General features: G+C 37.6%; 1 protein-coding gene across 1 annotated transcript; it reads right to left on the reverse strand.

Moving 5' to 3' along the window:
* Positions 1 to 1,562: 1,562 nt before the first annotated feature.
* On the reverse strand, positions 1,563 to 2,096 carry LOC122445950 (multifunctional methyltransferase subunit TRM112-like protein). Its single transcript, XM_043475532.1, has one exon. The coding sequence runs from the start codon at positions 1,994 to 1,996 to the stop codon at positions 1,751 to 1,753; it is 246 nt and encodes an 81-aa protein (XP_043331467.1). The 5' UTR covers positions 1,997 to 2,096; the 3' UTR covers positions 1,563 to 1,750.
* Between the last annotated feature and the right edge of the window lie 14,244 nt (positions 2,097 to 16,340).

The raw sequence follows: 16,340 nt of genomic DNA on the forward strand, positions 1-16,340 counted from the left end.
GCCCATTTTTAAATTATTTATTTACTTACTTAACTGGCTGTTACTGTTGAGTTGTATGAGTTCTCTAACCATTTTAGATATTAACCCTTTATCAGATGTGCGTTTTGCAAGTATTTTCTCCCATTCCATAGGTTGCCTCTTCTCTTTGTTGGCTTTCTTTGTTGTGCAGTAGCATTTTAGTTTGATATACTTCATTTGTTTGTTTTTGTTGCTTGTGAGGCATTTAAACTTCTGGGCAATATGACTGGTACAGAGCAAGCAGAAAATACAGGGTAGCCATTTCTCCTGATTATTTTTGCTTGCTCACTTTTATTTTTTTACACTCAGCTACCTGAAAAGCTCTTCAATTCATTCACACTGTTTTGCAGTTTCTAACTAAGAATAAGACAGAAGGATAATTTTAGAAATGTATACTCTCAATGAATGAAATTTTTAAATTTCTCAGTACCAAAATTTCAAAACTAAATAAATAAGATCCCATTGACTGAGTGAAAAACAATGGACTATCACAAAGCACTCAGCCTGAACCTTCCTTTTTCCTCTCCTGCCTGGCTTACCTCTTTGAGTGTGGGCTGATGGAATAGCTCCCAAACTGGCCTCCTTTCTTTGGTATAATCCTCTCTAATCCATCCTGGCTACTGTCAGTAATCTTTTGAAATGTGGATTTAATCCTGTCATTCCCAAGCCCTCCCTTAAAATTTTCTGTCCTACCAATTTCCTTCAGCTTTAAATTCAACCTCCTAACCCTGGCATCCAAGGCTCTTGGCCTCAGCACTTTGCTCATGCCAGCCTTCTTTCTCCAAAGCCTCCTTTCTCCCTGTCTTTTCCCATCCCCCACAAATTCCAAACCATTTTGCTTAGCCCCTTTCAGTTTTTCAGATACATTAGCCTTTCTCTGATTGCTGGACCTTTTCAATGTTTTCCTCCACCTTCTTTATTGTTTAGTCGCTCAGTCATGTCTGACTCTTTGCGACCCCATGGACTGTATCCCACCAGGCTCCTCTCTCTATGGGATTTCCCAAGCAAGAATACTGGAGTGGGTTGCAGTTTCCTCCTCCAGGGGATCTTCCTGATCCAGGACTCAAACTTGAGTCTCCTGCATTGGCAGGCAGATTCTTTACCAATGAGCCACTAGGGAAGCCCCTATTATCAAGTCAATTCTATCCTTACCAAGTTGTTTAAGACTCCACCTCCCCTGTGCAGCCTTCCCTGACATCTTCCTCCATCTCAGATTGAGTCAGGTCATCCACCTCAGAGCTCTCATAGCATCTACTGATTTTCATCTTATTTTGTAAGAAACCATGTTACTCTTTCTAGCAGGAGAACACCTTGAGGGCAGCAATTACAATCTTTTTAATCCCTGGGCATTGTGCAAATGATGTTCAACAAATACTTGCCAGGTAGCATAATTAAGGATAACTACACTTTATAGAGTGCAGAGGAGCCTGGTGGGCTATAGTCCATGTGGTCACAAAGAGTCGGACACAACTGAAGCGACTTAGTACATGCACACATAATTTATAGAGTGCTTATTAGATGTCAGGAACTGTGTGTGAATTTTCTTTTTTTTTTTTTTTTTTGGTTTTGAACCTTTAATGAGAAAAAAAAATATATAATATCGAGCTCAAAAACACTGTGTGTGGTGTGTCACTGGGTCAAGGGTTAGGGATACACAGGATAGGACTAACAAACAAGATAACGTGTAAACAAAGATTCACACAACCAGAGTGAAAAACCGGCGCCTGGCAGTTTATGTCTCAGTTTCCTCATCACTCAGCAGCATATTGGGGATCCCACGGCTAATGGGGAACAGACGTCCCGACTCTGGGCATTGCAGGGTGCCCTCCAAGACCTCCACCTCCAGCAGCACGTGGTGCATCTTTCTCAGAAATTCCTCGTTATGCTCATATCCCTGAATCGGCTCTTTAGGCACCTCGATGAGATGCAGTGTGTCCGCAGCCTCCAGAAGCGCCGCCCACTCCACTTTGGGTATCATACGCGCTATGAAGTCGGGGTTGAACTCCACAGGGTTGATGCGGACCTCCGTGGCCTGGAGACGCAGGGGGAAGCCACGGGGCCCCACCCCCCGCACGTGCGAGCTCTAATTTTCTTATTTAATATTTTCAAAAACTTTCAAAGGAGCATACTATTATCCCCATTTGATGAGTGAGGAAATTTTTATAAACTAGGAAGAAAGGGGAAGAGTAGAATTCTGTTGAGTCTGAATATATTTTCTATAAAATATTGCAAATTAGAATACTTTGGATATGCTATAATAAATTATTTCCTGGAATATATCAAGCGAAATGCTGCCTCAGCTGTTGCAAATGGCTAATGTTGAATACCTGTCAGGGAAAGAGCTTAGTCTTCATCTTGAATTTAAAAGGTTGGGAGTAAAGAGAGTGGGTGGAATAGAAGTTTACAAAGGGAATACTTCACCCCAGGAGCTGAAGATGAAAGTGTTTAGGATCAAACCAGAAGGAAGAACTATGAGGTGAATCCTCAACTGTAATTTTTCTAGTTCTTTTTAGGATCATACGCACTGTGAAATCAAAAGGGTTTCTCTTCCCATTTGCTCCCATATTATTCCCAAATTCCCTTTTCTACTCATTGACTGAATAGAGATGTTTGAGATGTTGGCCAAAGGCATCATGGAAATGTACTGATATTAGAATTAGTTTTGCTGGTAAAGTACTCAGATTAAGGAATATGGTCTCTTTTGAGGGCCATGTCATTTGCCATGTCAATATCACATTCTGAGCCATGAATAGCACAGAGGTCAAATTTTTCTGATGAGCACAATCCATAGTTGCATAATACAGGATGTGTCAGTGACCAGTCATGGACATCACTGTCTGTTTCCCCAGGTCCCATCAATCAAAGTAGGACGGGTAACACAACCAAAACATTTACACTGTTATTTGTGTCTTACTAAGTTTAGTTTTGGATCACAAATTTTAGCACCTCAGCCCTCATGGTTTTAAAACAGACACCGAGAAAATATTCAAGCAAGTTAGCATTTTGCTGACAGCTGGAAAGCCATGGGTACTTACTTCCTGCTTTAATTTTTTCAGCTACTTAAAATTTGTTACTATGATAGGTTTGTAGTGAATGATACCTCCTTGGTTATTTGTGAAGAAAAAAACCTCTAAAACTGTGTAATGTGGTCATTCTTATCACGGCAGTAAGTGACTTACCGACAACTGGAAGAAAAAATTTTCAAGTGATGATTTTTCTAGTCTTTTTTTTTTTTTTTCCCAAAGGTACACCATGTGGCTTCTGGGATCTCAGTTCCCCAACCATATTGAACTCAGGCCCTCGGCAGTGAAAGTGTGGAGTACTAGCCACGGGAATGCCAGGGAATTCCTGATTTCTCTAGGTTTTAAATTCAAGTCAGCTATTGAGCCTCTGTCATTTATAAGGCATATATTGTATTAATTTTATATTTTTAAATTTATATCTAACTTAATGTGAATGATAGTTGTCATTCATTCTTGGGCCAGCTTTGCATTGGTCTCTTCATAAATTTTGTTGCATTTTATCCTCACAGTAATTCTCACAAGGTAAGACCACCCTATTTTACAGGTGAGTTTATGATGCTGTGAAGTTAGGATACTTGCCTAAATTCACATAGTAAGGGGATCAGTGTTTATTTTCCCCTAAAGCCTGTATTCCTCACATTAAAGAAACAATAAAGAGGAGCAGACGTGTAAGCAAAGCATTATGTCAGCTCAAGTGAGGGGACAGCCTTTCGATATGGGGATTCAATTAAGCTTTATAGAAGATGGATATTTGTGCAGTACTCATGAATATGGAAACGAGGTGATGCATGTATTTGAAATACAAGCAAAAGCAAAAGCTAGAGCAAAATTGAGAAATATCCAAAATATTCCTGGAGAACAGTGAAGGGTAAGACTAGTTGGATTAAAATAATAAGGTATATTCTGGAAAAAAAAATAGGGTCAATTGTCAAAGTCAAATTGAAGCTATATAGCCTTGTTTCATAGAGACTGAATCAGTAGCAAGTGTGGATAGATTAGAGTAGAAAGACTGGAAATATTTCAAATGATTGTAAGGGTGTTTGCTGTAAAACCTCATACGAAGTGTAATGGAAACACTGTTGTTTTCCTTTACTCACTACTCACACAATACTCTGTATTCCAAATGTGTGAGGAGTTTTCCCACACTAAGCTATTCTGCAACTCCAGCTGGGAGTCCTACAATCAGTTAGACACTGAAAATCCAGGTCGCTACCTATACTTCTGACTGACTGATGTGAATCAGAGATTTCCCATGACCGACTCCTTGGGTGGATTATTTTTCTAGGGTGGCTCACAGAACTCAGGAAAGCAGTTTACCTACTAGGTTATCAGTATGTTATAAAGGATCGTAAAGGGTAGGAATAAACAGCCAGATGAAGACATTCAAACGGTGAGGTCTCAAAGAGTCCCAAGGTAAGGAGCTTCTGTCCCTGTGGAGTTTGAGGACGTCACTCCCCCTGCATGTGGGTGGGTGTTTGTTCACCAATCCAGAAGCTCTCCAAACCCCTGGAGAGATAACAAGCCCCTGAGAAGAGTCAACACAGAATTGTCAGTAGAGATACATGTGCAGGATCTTTTTAAACAAAAAAGTATCATTATAATTGACCCTTAAACCATGAAGGAGTTAGGGACACAGAGTGTGTGAGGTCAAAAATATGTATAAATTTTGACTTTCCTAAAACTGAACTGCTAATAGCATACTGTTAACCAGAAGCCTTACCAGTAACACAGTCAGTTAACATGTTTCTTTATGTTATATGCATTACATACACTGTTTTTACAATAAAATAAGCTAGAGAAAGTAAAATGTTATTAAGAAAATCATAATGAAGAGAAAACTTATTTATAACACTGTACTGTATTTATATATATCATAAGTGTTATCTGTTTACAAGATATAGTGTCTGTCTGTACCTACATCAAATTGTTTTATATGAAAACAAAACACTCTAGATGTTATGCATATTACTAACACTAGACATAAAAAATAAAAAGATAATGTGAAAAAGTAATTCATATTTTTTACAGTTACAACAGTTCAGGCAATGATAATGAAGAAACTGCACTCTGATTGCTATATGGTACCTAGTGTAATTGATATAATTGCTTCAAAACAACCTTGCTTTTACATTATGAATGGTTGTAAGATTTTTGTGGTATGCATATTCATTCAGTCAGTCATTATATATGAACATTCAGTCATATATGAACATTCAGTCATGTTCATAATACAGTGTTTAAAACATTGCTACATTAAAAAAAAACACTTACCTATCATGATAGGCTGATACATAGTTTCTTCAATTACAAGGGAATGAACTTATTAAGGAATTGTACTCACAAAATATTCCTTTATTCATTCATTTACTTAGTTTTTCAAAAAACTTTGACTTTCTGGGCCCTTTAGTCAAACCAGACTATGTACGTTAATATAATTCTTTGAAAGCAAAGTTATAAAGTTGTAAGAAAACTAACACACTAATTTTATATTAAACATCACTTTATGTCTGTGTAAGGATAGACTATTATCTACATACACACATTCTTAATTTTTAAAACATTTCTAGGCCATGAAGTTGATCTACATGTTTTTTAAATTGTTGCAAATCTTCCAAAATTTTTCCCATATATTTATTCAAAAAAATCTGCATGTTATTGGACCTATACAGTTTAAAGCCATGTTGTTTAAGGATCAAATGTATTTGGCATTTGACAATACATAGATTTGAATATGGGGAAATGATAACATTAATAACAGAATTAGAGTGATTCCAAATAGTGAACTATTGACATTCTGAATTCATAGAATGGATAGTTAACTAAGGTCACTCAGTGATTGGATCTCCTGATACATACTCCTATGCTCAACTTTATTCTGCTTTTCTATCAATTTCTGATACCACCCTTACAAAAGAAAAAAAAGTTTATAAATCAGTCCCTGAGCTGGCATGTGGGCATGTTATAAACAGACAGTAGGAATTTTCCTTGATTTTTAGTGGATCACAGAGATGATCAATTGCTAAGAATTTTTCAGGAAAACACTGTTTGCATCCTGAATGAAATTTATATCTTACATTCGAACCAAATAGATACATACTGAACAGTGTTTTGAAAATGAGATCTCAAAGTTCAGATGAGTCTTTATTGTAGAAAAGATTAATAGAGCAAAGAAATGCAATGATTCAGGCTATATCTAACTCGTTTTAAGAGGACTGGCTGCTTGCTTCCTTGGTCTCTGGGAGGTTATGCTGTCATGTAAGAAGCTCTATTGCTTTGCTGGATACGTCACACGGAGAGCTATTGAGACTACAGGAAGATAAATAGGGGTTCATTTGAGCCTTGCTTTCCAATCATTCCCTTCAAAATGCAAAGGCGTCCCTGATGGCTCAGTGGTAACGAACCTGCCCGCCAATGCAGGAGACACAGGCTTGATCCCTGGGTCAGGAAGATCCTCTGGAGAAGGAAATTGCAACCCACTCCAGTATTGCTACCTGGGAAATTCCATGGACAGAGGAACCTGGAGGGCTTCAGTCTATGGTGTCCCAAAAGAGTCATACGTGAGTTAGCGACTTAAGGACAACATCCGGGTGCTCAGCTTGTGAGTGAAACCGTGCTAAATCCTCAAACCTGCCCAGCTACCAGCTGAATCTCACCAAGTAACCATGTATTGTATAATGAGCCAGCCAATTGAGCACTGCCCAATTTCCTGACCCACAAAATCAGGAAACATCATAGAATGGATGTCAGTTTAAGCCACCAAGTTTTGGGGTTGTTTGCTACACAGAAATATATAATCAGAACAAAGGAAGTGATTAATTCTGTCTGACTCAGAAAAGCGTCTTCAAATGAAGTGAAATCTGAATATGGTTTGTAAGGGTAAACAAGGGGATTACCTAGGCAACTAATGGAGAAAAAGCACTCCAGTTGATGGAAAATGTGAGAAAACTCAGAGGAATTTGAAAGAGTTTGGTATATTAGAACTTCTCGTATTTTGAATAGTAGAGAAAAGGAATAAATGGGGGTGAATGGGGATTAGGTTACATAAAACTATATTCTCCCCACCTCCCCCCAAACACTCACATGCTAATCTTTTTATATCAGACATATTTTTTTATAGGAAATGGTTAGGAGGGTGTTCCAATAATCCAAAGAAAGATTTAAGACCTAAGTACAGCAGTGAAAATAAAGATTAAGTAGTTTAAAACCTTGAATCATGTAAGAAATGGATTGAATGGATATAGAAGGAAGAATTAAGAAAAAGTATTGACTAAATCCGTACCCCCCACCCCCCCGCTTTTTTTTTTTTTTGGTTTGGTGATAGAATGGATGCCACCAATTGAAAAACTGAGGTAGAAAGAATAGCAATTTAGACATTTACATTCAAGTTTGGTTTTAGGTATATTGACTTTGAACTTCTGTGAGTCTTCAGGGTGGAGAGACACGTTCAGTCAGTAACTGGATGAAAAGATTCTATAGCTTAAGGGTAACTTTAATATACATACACACATACATAACATACATATATATGTATGTATATTTAGATATGTGCATATATTTTGAATACACACACACACACTAATGGTGGTTAAAACAGAATGCAAAGTTACAATTGCTCAAAGAAAGGAGGTGAAGTGATAATTGAGAATACAAACACGAGTGAAGCCCAGAAGGCAAGGTACAGAGAGAAAAAAAAATCTACATAATCCTAGAAGATCCAGTCAGTAAAATATGCTGTGTTGCAAACTAGATTGTTCACTTGAGTTGCTTAAAACTCACTTCGCCCACCCAATAATCGAGACTTTATTTCAGTGTGCATGAGATTGGGATGCTAATAATATCTAAATGTTATGTATATCTAAATAACTATGGATTTAGGTCTGGGGGTGGCAAGACTATAAATATATATAATTACATTTTTTTCTATATATGTATATTTTTTCTATACTGTTCACAGGCTCTTAAAATAGCCTTTTCACCAACATAATATGAAAAATGATATACTTGCCTTCACACTGGATTATCAAATTGCTTCTTTTCAATTCAGTATCACAAGCCAAAAGAAATACAAATAGTCAGACTTTATAAAGTAACTGCATGTTTCTAAAGTTAAGAAAACAAGTTAGAAAAGTATCCAATTAATGCATATGGCATTGAGAATTTTCACAAATTAAGTAGAAACTGAGAAAAGAACTTGAACTAAATTTTTCTTTATTAAGAACTATTTGTTACTGTCGTTCTCAATAAGAAGTGAATGTTTTCACTGAAACACCATTACTCATAAGCAATTTGCTTGAATCTCCATAATCTCTTTTGAGAAGAGACAATTCTAAGATGTGACTTGAATCCATATTTTTGTTTTAGAGGAGATATATGATTATTTTTACTCATGTTTCTGGGGATTAGGATTTGGGAAGAAAAAACTTCCACTTTATTTCTTATTTTTTTCTGAGACCTTCAATCTCCTTTAAACGGAATATGGTCAATTCCTAGTTGTGGAATAACCACAAGACAATTAGAAGTTAAATTGTTGAGCAGCCTGCATCTAATTGAAGTCTCTCCATTTTAACTATTTTATTTTTAGCATCTGAAGCAGTCTGTAGCTCTTCTAGGCTATAATCATGTTTATTTAAGAGTAGTGCAGTCCTCAGTGAGAAAATAAAAACCTACCAGAACTGCTGTACTGAACAGAAGAAAATAGGGAGATGAGTAGTATGTTTAGTATACTTTTCAGTTTATGATTTCCTTCAAATTACTGTACAGATATTTCAGCTGAGTCCTAGGTCTCCTTGTCCAAAAGGATTTTCTTTGCATAATGTCATGAATATGTATATCTATCTCGATTTAAAAAGCTATCCAAGATTTTTACTTTCAGAAAGTTGAGTCTGTAAAGTGCTGAAGATGCTAAGTTTTATTTTGCAAATCATTCTAGAGAGTCACCATGTCTAAAACTGTTTTGTTTTTTTTTTAAACAAAAACATACAGGTAAAGTAAATATGAATGACAATTCTTTACCATATCTACTTTTTCCCCTGAGAGAAAGGACTACAGCCTAGGAGAAATGTTTGCCCATTCAGAAAGAGGGTCTCTGCAGAAACTCATCACCATCACCATTATTGTATTAGCAAACATTCCTTAATTGATTACTCTGTCCAGCCTCTGAATTATACCTTTTACCTGAATTTTCCTCTTTAATGGTCAGAACAACTCTATGTGTTAGGTGATATTACAATTTCTATTTTTTTACTAATAGGTGAACTGGGCTTTAAATAGCTAAAATATGCCTTTTATTAATGTAAATTGGCAAAGCTTTAACTCTAGCAAATCTCATTGCACACCCTTAACCCTGAGTCATTTTAATGATGTAAAGAAAATCAAAATAACAAACTGGAGTAGGTTGCCATTTCCTTCTCCAGGGGATCTTCCTAACCCAGGTCTACCTGCATTGCAGGCAGATTCTTTACCAATTGAGCTATCAGGGAAGCCCTCTTGTTGCTGGTACCTTAGTTTAAATGCAGGCAGGGTAAAGAAATAGCTCATTGCTCTCTTGGGTCAAATCCTCATCAGGAAGCACAGTTACCTTAAACAAATCTCATCCTTCACTTTTGTCATCTGACAAAGGACAATACGGACAATACTAAGCACTTTCCTTCTGGGTTGTTGTAAAGAGTAAATTAAACAGAAAGTGTAATTAAATAGCATATTACCCAGGGCATAAAAAGTTTTCAATCAACTTTCAAATGCTCTTATTTTGACTTGCTGTTATTATTACCATCATTATACATTTCAAAATGTAACAATTCAATGCCACAATTCAGTTTGGTTCACCAAGTACTATGGGATCAATCATATCCCAGTTCTAAGGGTAGATATCAAACAAATATAAAAGTGCTTTTCCATTTTGGAAACACAACAAACGGGTATTTAAAGAAATAATTAAAGGGCATTCTAAAGATGGTATTTGGGTAACCACTAAATTGAACACAAGCTAAATATAGTAAAGGTGATGAGTTGTCAAGGATGAGATGTTATCACAAAAGGTGTTATTGAAGTGATCAATCTTAAGATGGGAAAGGCTGCTAGCTTCTTGAGTGATAGCCAGGTGATGAACTTAACCATACAATTGTTTTGTCACTAAAAAAAAAAATCTCTTTAAAAACTATGAGTAATATTGGATATCACATCAAAGTGTTGGTGAATAATAACTGTAGATATAGAGGAGCTGAGGAGTGATATGAGAAAATTGGTGACAGAAAGGCAGGCTACATAGGAAGGGGGAAGCCTAGTGGGAGAAACATTGGTTTAGGAGGGTTCTGAAAAATCAGCTCTGATTTGATGAGAGCCTGGTACTATGATGGTGACAGAAGAAATGAAGATGTATTGGATTTCTCACTGACCCATAGGAATGACTCCATTGGCTGAATTTCAGGCTGGAAGAAGGCAAAGCCAGTTCAGTTGTGGCACTATTTTGGTGTGCCCTGTAGAGTTACCGCAAATCTTTCTGAGGAGGTGACTGCTGGCATAGTTAGTATATAGACATTTTGAATATGCAGATAATAGTTTTGTTTTTCTGCTATCAATTCTCAGCCCTGTGAGCTTTTGCAAGCAAGAATCTTTTGCCATCACTAATATTCTACACTACGGGGAAGCTATTACAAGCCTGGCTTCACCTGCATCAGAATTGTTTGAGTTGCTTCCAAAAACTGTGTATTTCTGTGCACTACACCATGTCTACCAGGCCAAAATCTCTGCCAGTGGTCTCTCAGAACCCAAAGTTGTATCATGTTCTTCAAGTTATTCTTATACATGCTGGATTTGACGTCTACTGCTTTGTGGAGGTAAGTTTAGAAGAGGAGTCAGTCATGTCTGTGCACCTATGTAAGCCTGTAGGCTTCTCAAAGACAATATAGCCTTTGCTCTAGCCACAGTAATTTGGTATTGCTCAAAAGAACAAATCATGCCACAATAATTTTGTGCTGCTTGAAAGAACAAATCATTGATTTTCATTTTCACAGGTCTGTGGATGGATTAGGGTTTGACAAATTTGGGCTGGGTTGGGCTGGAAAGGGCTTTTGGCTTCTGGTCCAGTCAAGTCAGTTCCATATATCTCATTCTGAAATGTTTTTATGGAAATGGCAGAAGTGCAAGCACCTTTCAAGTCCACTAATACCCACATCCCATTAGTTAGAATGAATCACATGGGCAAGCTCAAAGCCAAAGGGTAAGAAACTATACTCCCCCTGCCATAAAGCCATGCAAGGATATGAATTCACAATACCACTAGAAGGGAATGATAACTTAGGACCCATAACTCAGTTACAACAGTTGGGGACTGTTTTAATCATGCTTGTGTTCATACTTTCCAAGTGATTCTTTGGCACATAGTGGTGATTTTAAAAAGTGTTTTTGAACTGAACAGTATAGTGGCTACTTTCATCAATGTGGCTAAAAGGAAATGGTGAGAAGAACCATGAAAATAGCACATGAGCCAGAGATATTCATTGCAAACTGCATACTGATATTCAGTTTGCATCTCAGAATTTCTTTGTAAAATCTTAAGTTACCTCCTTTTTTTATTTGTAATTATATATTTATATACACATATAACATAAAATTTGCCATCTTAACCATTTTTCAAATGGATAGTGTTTTTCAGTAGTGTTAGGTACATTCATATTGCTGTGCAATCAATTTTAAGGACTCTTTTCATCTTCTAAACTGAAACTCTGTACCCATTAAAAAACTCCCCATTCCCCCTCCCCCAACCCCTGACATCCACTGTTCTGTTTTTATTTCTATGAACTTAACTACTTTAGGTAACTTTTACAGGTAGAATCATATAGTATATGTCTTTTTGTTCTCAAGGTTCATCCATGTTGTTGTTCACTCATGTATCAGAGTTTCTTTTCTTTCTAAGGCTGACTAATACTCTATTGTATGCACAGACCATATTCAACTGTTGACAGATATTAGAGTTGCTTCCATATTTTGACTATTATGAATAATGCCGATATGGACAAGAGTATGCAAACTGCCTTGTTCTTAAAATCACATTGTGGATAGACTGTGCCATTTGTGACCACTAAGGCAGTTTCTCTACTATCAGAAAAAACAAAGCAACAAAAACATCAGATTAGGGCAGGAATTGGCAAACTATGATCTGTGGGCCAAATCCAACTCACTTCCTATTTTTGCTCAGCCTACAACTTAAGAATTCTTTTCATATTTTTAGACCATCCAAAAAGATGAAAAAGAAGACGATGACATGAAAATTCCATGAAATTCAAATTTCGATGTCCATGAGTAAAGTTTTATTGAAATATAGATATTATAATTTACATACTACCAACAACTGCTTTTGCAAAAGACAGCAGAATAATATGGCTGCAACAGAGACAGTATGGCCTGCAAAGCCTGAATATTCATTACTGGTCCCTGTACAGAAAACATTTGCCAATCTCTGCTGCAGAAATCAGTCACAAGAGGCATCAAAGAACAGCTTAGAAGTTGTTTTCTTCTCACAGATCATTGATGCAACGTTTTAGCAAAACATGTTTGACAGACTTAGTTATTGTAAATCTGAGAAGTATTTCTAATTCTCTGTGACATATCATTGAAGCCATTTAAGCCAGGTCAGTTGTATAAATGCTATTTCAATAAACTAAATGAGCACAGATGTACAGAATAGAATTTTGGACTCTGTGGGAGAAGGCGAGGGTGGGATGTTTAGAGAGAACAGCATCGAAACATGTATATTATCTAGGGTGAAACAGATCACCAACCCAGGTTGGATGCATGAGACAAGTGCTCGGGGCTGGTGCACTGGGAAGACCCAGAGGGATGGGATGGGGAGGGAGGTGAGAGGGGGGATCAGGATGGGGAACACATGTAAATCCATGGCTGATTCATGTCAGTGTATGACAAAAACCACTACAAAATTGTAAAGTAATTAGCCTCCAACTAATAAAAATAAATGAAAAAAAAAAAAAAACTAAATGGTCATGTGGCATAATGTCCTCTTGAGAATACCACCATGGCTCCAGAACATGGATCAAGCTGGAGCCTGTAGGATCAATAGGACACCAGGACAGCTCAAAGGGAGCATGTAGGCTGGAGAGGAGACTGAACAAGTTTAGAGTGAGAAGACCTGGGGCCCAGAGCCCTGAAGGTGATCTGTGGAAAGGAGTATTGCAGCAGCAGTTCTCTTTCTTCTTTTTTCCAGAAGTCTCACTAGAAATTTTAAAATACGAAGTATGTTATTTAAAATAAACCTGACACATTAGGAATTAATTATAATAATTTGTGATCTTAACTATGTGCCATGCTAAGCTGCTTTAGTCATGTCCGACTCGTGATTCTATGGACTGTAGCCTGCCAGGCTTCCCTGTCCATGGGATTCTCCAGGCAGGAATGCTGAAGTGGGTTGCTATCACCCCCTCCAGGGGATCTTCTGACCCAGGAATCAGACCCTGGTTTCTTACATCATCCAAACTGGCAGGCAAGTTCTTTACCTCTAGTGCCACTTGGGAAGCCTATATCCCATGCATTGTACTAAACCTGTTGTATGTAGGTGCAGTTTCATTTTATCCTATCCCCAAATCCTGTAAAGGTAGGTATTATTTCTCTCTCTCTTTTTTTTTTTTTTTTTTTGTAGTTTCAGTTCTATGGGTGGAGGGATTTTTTTTTTTAAATGATTTTTATTGAGGTAAAAGTCACAATATAAAACATACTGTTTTAACCATATTTAACTGTACATTTCAGTGTTACTAAGTACAGTCATCTTGTTGTGCAACTCTCACCATCAGCCATCTCTTGAATTTTTCACTTCCCTAAACTGAAACTCTGTCCCCATTAATCATTAACTCCCGACTCCCCCTCTCCATCTCCCCATCACCCCATGGCCTCCAGCATCTACCCATATATTCTCTGACTCTACGGATTTGACTATTCTAGGTACTTTGTATAAGTGGAATCAAACAGTATTTTTCTGCACTTGTATATTGGAATGCATTTTAAGGTTAACTTAATATATGTCCTACAAACAGATTATACCTTCTTTTCTGCCCCCCACCCTGTTCTATACAGTAGGTTCTCACTAGTCATCCACTATATATTATTATTCCTGTTAACTAGTGAGGAAACGGATGCAGAAAGAGGTCACACAGCCAGCCCAAGGCAGATTTGGGCTTTGATTTGTGCAGACATTTCTGCAAGCTGGTGTTCTCAGTCTAAGGACCAGGAATCTACATCTTAACTAAGCTTTTCAAGTGATTCCAACCAGGCTCAACACACAGAAGGCTGTAAACACTGTGAGCAATTGAAAAATACTGAAGTAACCCCTAGAAATGCCAAACAGCTGAGTCAATCTTTAACAACAAACTGATCTCACCCAGAGATTTCTTCAAACAGTGATAAAATGGATTGGTGCTTGTAAATAATATACTGTCAAAAAGCAAAGCAGAGACGAGCACATCACATACGAGAACCTGGGAGACTGGAAGCTTCGAGACGCTAGAGCTTGGTAATCCATCTCAGGGACCGCTCCTAGTCCACTCAGAGATTACTCTGTAAGGGTTTTCAGTGTCCTCACCCTGTGATTCTGAGGCTCCCACCCTTCACCTGTCCCTCTGTTTTCTCCTTTCACCAAGGTCTGCGTCACTGGAATTCACTTCACACAATTGCCAGTGATCTTCAATTGTTCTCCAGTCTTTTCATAAGTTCCAATCTGTCTCCATTAAGCTCTTCAATAAAACGCTAAACCCTGTGAAGGACAGGAACTTTATTTTCTAAGCTTTCGGAATCTCTCTCCATTCTTTCTTCTCCCCACCTTCTCCAGCTTCCCTACCTGCACGCTCCAATTTATGGAATATGGGTGGGTATAAGTACTTTATAGCACTCCACAGGCTTTAACACCCATCGGCACAAGTCCTGTGGCATAGTCAGCTAACCAACTTGAAGACAATACTTGTCCCTGTAAACTTCCTCTGAAATTCACCATGTCTTCCAGCTCAGGCATGTTCCTTCTAGCGTTAGCAAGGCCTCCTAGTAGATCCTTTACCTGTTGGGTAATTTTTCACTTTAATCCACTCCCCTTAGGCACTGCAGTCAATAACAACTGAAGCTTGTTACCAGATCAAGGTCTCCCCTCAGCTGCTGTGTTAAATACAAATTTGTGATCTCTACAGTAGGATGTGGCAGGCAGTGTAGCTTAACTCTTAAAAGCACAAGCTCTGGACTTGAAATGATTATGATTGAATCCTGGTTCTACCATTTACCTGCTAGGAGACTTAAGCAAGTTGCTTAATATTTTTGAAATTCAATTTGTTCATCTATAAAATGAAGCTAATAGCAGTACCTTCTTAGGACAGTTTTGTGAGAATTCAATGTGAAAATGTCTATTAATTCAAGCACCATTGTGTAGTACTTTGTTCGTAAGAAACCTATATTGATCTGTGTTCATCATCACTGTCAGCATCATTATGCTGATAGTAACCAAATTTATATTTGAAACACTCTTGTACTCAGCCCTGAAAATCCAGTCTAATGCAATCATTTTGGAGATCCCTCAAGAAGACCAACACTTTTTTTCTTCCTCATATATTTTTTGGTTGCCTGTATCCAGATCCCTTTCTTAGCCCCCATCTCAGTTTATCCAAAACCCTAGCAAGAACACCATATCTCTAAGAGACCCATCTCACATTCTTCCAAGTGGATGAGATTTTCCCTCCTTTATAGCACTATCTTTGGGAAGCAGGGGGAAAATAGTATGAAAGTAATTTATAATCACTAACAATTCATTATGTATTACAAATACTTTTCTTCAAATACCCCTTATTAGTATCTGTAAATAGTGGGAATGGATATTGAGTCATGCTATTCAAAATTTTATTTTTCTGATTCCAAAATAGAGTCACAAAGGAATATTTTGTCTAATTCTTGGTATTAATTAGGACACTCGTTACAGACCAAAAAAAATTAAATTTAAATAAGAGAAGGTGGCTTTTTTATCATAGGATGTTAGAAGTGCCTCTCAGAACTCAATTCTCAAAGAGGAACTAGAACCAAAATTTTAAAAATTGCAAGGACCTTGTTCACATTCTCCTGAGTGGTACTCAGAGTGCACATGGCTGAGGCACCTTGGGAACTTGTCAACAATTGTGGTGTTTATTTGAGGAGTTTAACTGCTCAGTGGACGACCACAAGTAGAACTAGAGGAGACAGCCTGCTTTGCTCAGTAGATGTCAAAATACTCAGAAGGAGAAGTCACATCCAGCAAAAGCTTCTGGGCCCTATGGGAGATGA

This window comes from Cervus canadensis, chromosome 8 (genome assembly GCF_019320065.1).
Source record: "Cervus canadensis isolate Bull #8, Minnesota chromosome 8, ASM1932006v1, whole genome shotgun sequence".
NCBI classification, from domain to species: Eukaryota; Metazoa; Chordata; class Mammalia; order Artiodactyla; family Cervidae; genus Cervus; species Cervus canadensis.

Coding starts and splice junctions, on each gene's coding strand:
- LOC122445950 (XM_043475532.1), bottom strand. CDS start 1,996: ATGATACCCAAAGTGGAGTGGGCGGCGCTTCTGGAGGCTGCGGACACA.